At 68.7% G+C, this 3,471-nt stretch overlaps 1 protein-coding gene across 1 annotated transcript; it reads right to left on the bottom strand.

Annotated features, from left to right (window-relative positions):
* Positions 1–414: 414 nt before the first annotated feature.
* LOC112124736 (thymidine phosphorylase-like) lies at positions 415–3,343 on the bottom strand (the record flags this gene model as incomplete). Its single annotated transcript, XM_026662223.1, has 4 exons — positions 415–691; positions 1,399–1,539; positions 1,818–2,048; positions 3,181–3,343. Coding segments are annotated over 4 exons (750 nt in total), but the record flags the coding sequence as incomplete, so codon positions are not given.
* Positions 3,344–3,471: the final 128 nt, after the last annotated feature.

The following is a 3,471-nucleotide window of genomic DNA, read 5'->3' as shown; positions in this document are numbered from 1 at the left end:
CTTGCCGTGCTGGCGCCGCCCGTCTGGCCCGGTGCAGGCGGCACGCAGCGGAGGAAGGCGTCAAACAGAGCCGCCAACGGAAGCTGCTTTGTCCCCGTGGGCAGCCCGGCAGTGAGCGGCAGCCCGACATGAGCGGCCTGCCTGAGTCGTGGTGGCAAGGCGGACGCCCGAGGGTGCCCGCGACAGAGGACGGGCGGGCTGGGTCGTTCTAGGGGGCAGCACCCCTAGAGCCAAGCGTCCGGCCCAGCCCGAACCTCCTGGCTACAGTGCAGCAGAAGGCGAGGGACTGGCTGTTACCCCAAATCATCACTGCGGGTAGCAGAGCAAGACACTTTATTGCTCAGTCGTTAGCGCTGGCAGGGGCTGGCACTGGGGTGAAGGGTGATGGCAAGTTGCACTGTCCAGGCGGCAGAGGGTCCCTGGGGGCAGCGTCTGCATGGGGCTGTGGGGAGCCAGCTGGCAGGGGACCCCTCCCTTCAGGCAGAGCAGAGCAGTGCCTGGCTGCTCCCCAAGCCCTGCTCCCCTGTCACCTCCTCCAGTGACCGGCTGCCCTGTGGCAGGATGATCTCTGCGACCTTGCAGCTGGGCGCGAAGGGCTCCGAGCCTGCCAGGACCAGCGCCCCCTGCAGGGTGCGTCTCTGATCGTTGCTCAGCTCCGGGGTGTCGTAGTGAATCCGGATCCAGGGTGAACCTACGGAAATGGGGGGCGGGGGCTGAGACACTTGTCACCCCCTGCTGGGTGTGGGGAAGGACAGCACTGGGAGGGAGCGGGGCTCTTGGGGTGCACCTGCTGGGGCTGGGATGGGCAGCAAGGGCATCATTCCCTGGGCAGAGATGGGATCAAAACAGGAAGCAGCTGGTTCCTAACCCAAGGGACGGGGGGCAGGAGCTTCTCAGGTCGTCTTGGGGTGTCAGGAGTCATGGGCTGGCCTGGCCGGGGCTCCCCAAGTGTGCACCAGTCCCTCCCAATCCCTCCACCTGCTCTAATCCCATCCACCCCATTTGCAGTTTGGTAGGGGGGGTAGTGCCAGGTGTCTCTCCCCTCCCCAAGCCAGTGCCAGGCCCCAGCCCAGGGCCCTCAGTCCAGAAGTGCCATCTACACCTAGGCAAAGGGAACCCAAGGGAGCCCCCAGGCTCTGTACCACTGAACTGGCAGTGCCAGCTGCAGAATAACTGGATTATGCCAGGCAAAGGGGATGGGTGCCCCAGAGCAGGTCAGATACTGCGGGAATGGGCAGCGGAATAAAACCCTAAAATAGACAGAAGGTCCAAGGGACTGGCTGGTCCTGGCTGGAGTCTGGCCCCAGGAGCAGACCCCAGGGCAGGCAGCGCAGAGCAGGTGGGTGGGTGGAGAGCCCGGCAAGCAGACGCCCTGGGCGGGGTGCACTTGGCTCTTACCTTTAGCCACGCGCTGCCCCACCGTCACCAGCAGCTCGGCCCCCACGTGGTGGTTGATTGGCTGCCCCTTCTGGGTGCGGCCGGCTCCCAGCTCATGCAGCACCTGGGCGATGGGCAGGGCCTCGACCCTCTGCACTGTGCCTGGGGAGAAGGGCGGAGACAGGTCAGCAGTTACGGAGCCTGCGAGCCGGGGCTGGGGTCACAGGCGTGGGGATGGGGGGGGGGAGCTTGGAGACATTGGGGTGCAGAAGGCAGTACAACCTGCCTCCCCCACTGTCCCTTGGGGCCAGGGTGGGGGGCACTAGCCTGTGCCCCTCTCCCCAGCACCAGCTCCTTTGGTTCCTATTGCGGTGGGGGGCAGAGAGCAGCTCCCCCTGCAGGCTGGGGCTGCCCCACCCTCGTTCCCCACCCCCGCTTACCGTCCTGGGCCGCGGGCAGCTCCTCCTGGGCACGAGCCCGGCCGAGCACCTGGTAGCGCTGCTCCTCCGTCCCTGTGCACAGGGCCCGGGCCATGCCGGCCTCCACCCCCTGGGCCTGCAGCATGGCCTGGAACTTCCCCAGGGCCGAGCCATCAGCCAGCGAGGCTGCGATGCGGGCGGCGCCCTGCCCCACTGAGCCGGCCTTCCCGCACTGCCACAGCAGAGAGCCCCCTGCGCAGGGAGAGATGGGCCGGGGTCTCACTCCTGCACATGGAGACCCCCCCCCGCAGCCCCCTCCCACCCCTCTGCCCCAAGGTGCTGCTCTCGTCCCGTCGTCCCCGGCACAGCCCCCCAGCAAGCCTGGTATGTGGCAGCCCCAGGCTTGCCCCTGGGCCCCGTTCCACCCAGTCACCCAGCTGTGACGGGGAGCCCAATGGCCCAGAGCCGCTCTCAGCTACTGGCCTCCGCCCCCACTTCTCCTCATGCTCTCAGTCCGGGGGTGAGGGGGGGGGCAGGGCGGGATATGACTGTAGCCAAGCCAGGGGCAGGAGGGGACAAAGGGCTGGTACTAGGAGGTGGCAGCTCTGTGTGGACGTTCATTCGTGTGAGTCCACGTCGGCTCCTCACACTGCCCGCGCGGCTCTCCCTGACCCTCCACCTGCCCTGGGTGTGGGACAGGGTCTGGGGGCTGCTTGGGCCCCCCGCACCGCGGGCAGGTGGAGGGTCTGCCCTGGCTCCCCACAGCTGCCCGTCCGGCTCTTATCATGGCTGGGCTGCGGCTCCGAGCCCCCCCCCCCGCCAGTCAGAGCCTGGTCGGGGAGAGCTGCACCGCGGGCCAGATGTTCAGGCAGCTGGGGGCGGGTAGGGGGCTGCTTTTGTCTCCACCTTTTGGGAGGGCTCTGGTGCTCAGCCTGCAGCCAGGGACTCTGGGCGGCTGGAGCCAGTGTTCGCGCTGCCCGCCTGACCTTCGGGGGCTGGGGCGGCTGGGGGCCGCGCTCAACTGCCCGCCTGACCTTCGGGGGCTGGGGCGGCTGGGGGCCACGCTCAACTGCCTGCCTGACCTTCGGGGGCTGGGGCGGCTGGGGGCCGCGCTCAACTGCCCGCCTGCCTGGCAGTTCGGGGCTGAGGGGAGTGGGGAGCACTCAGGTGGCCTGGGGCTGGTGGTGGGGGGCCCATCTGGGCTCCGGCGGGGGAAGGGGGGCTGGGAGGTGCGGGGCCCTGGGCAGAGGGGGCAGTCCAGCTGGGGGCTAGCCTCCCCAAGCCCCCGTTCACCCGCCGCCCATACTCATCGCTGTCCAGGGATAGCATTAACCCTTGGGCAGCTCTTGTCCCGCCAGCGCTGCCATTCTGGAGCTCCCCACACCTAGCGTGGTGACCAGGTGATGCAGATCCGCTGGCCCCTGGCCCTCCAGGCACTGCAGGGCCTCCAGCACCTCCAGGGAGTGGCCCACGCGCTGCCCCAGGGGCCCGTCCATCCTGCTGAGCATGGCCACCGTGCAGATCCCCAGCCGGCTGCCCACCGACACCTGCAGGGACGGGAGGGAGGGGCAGTGAGTGTTTGCGACAGCTGGGCCTGGGGACAGGATCCTGGTGTCCCCCCGGGGGACGAGGGGCAGCTCCCACCCTGCGTCACCATCTCACAGGGGCTGCAGAC

This window comes from Terrapene carolina, unplaced genomic scaffold (genome assembly GCF_002925995.2).
Source record: "Terrapene carolina triunguis isolate 2854851 unplaced genomic scaffold, T_m_triunguis-2.0 Scaffold24610, whole genome shotgun sequence".
Classification (NCBI taxonomy): Eukaryota; Metazoa; Chordata; order Testudines; family Emydidae; genus Terrapene; species Terrapene triunguis.
This window is presented reverse-complemented; position numbering and strand designations above follow the sequence as displayed.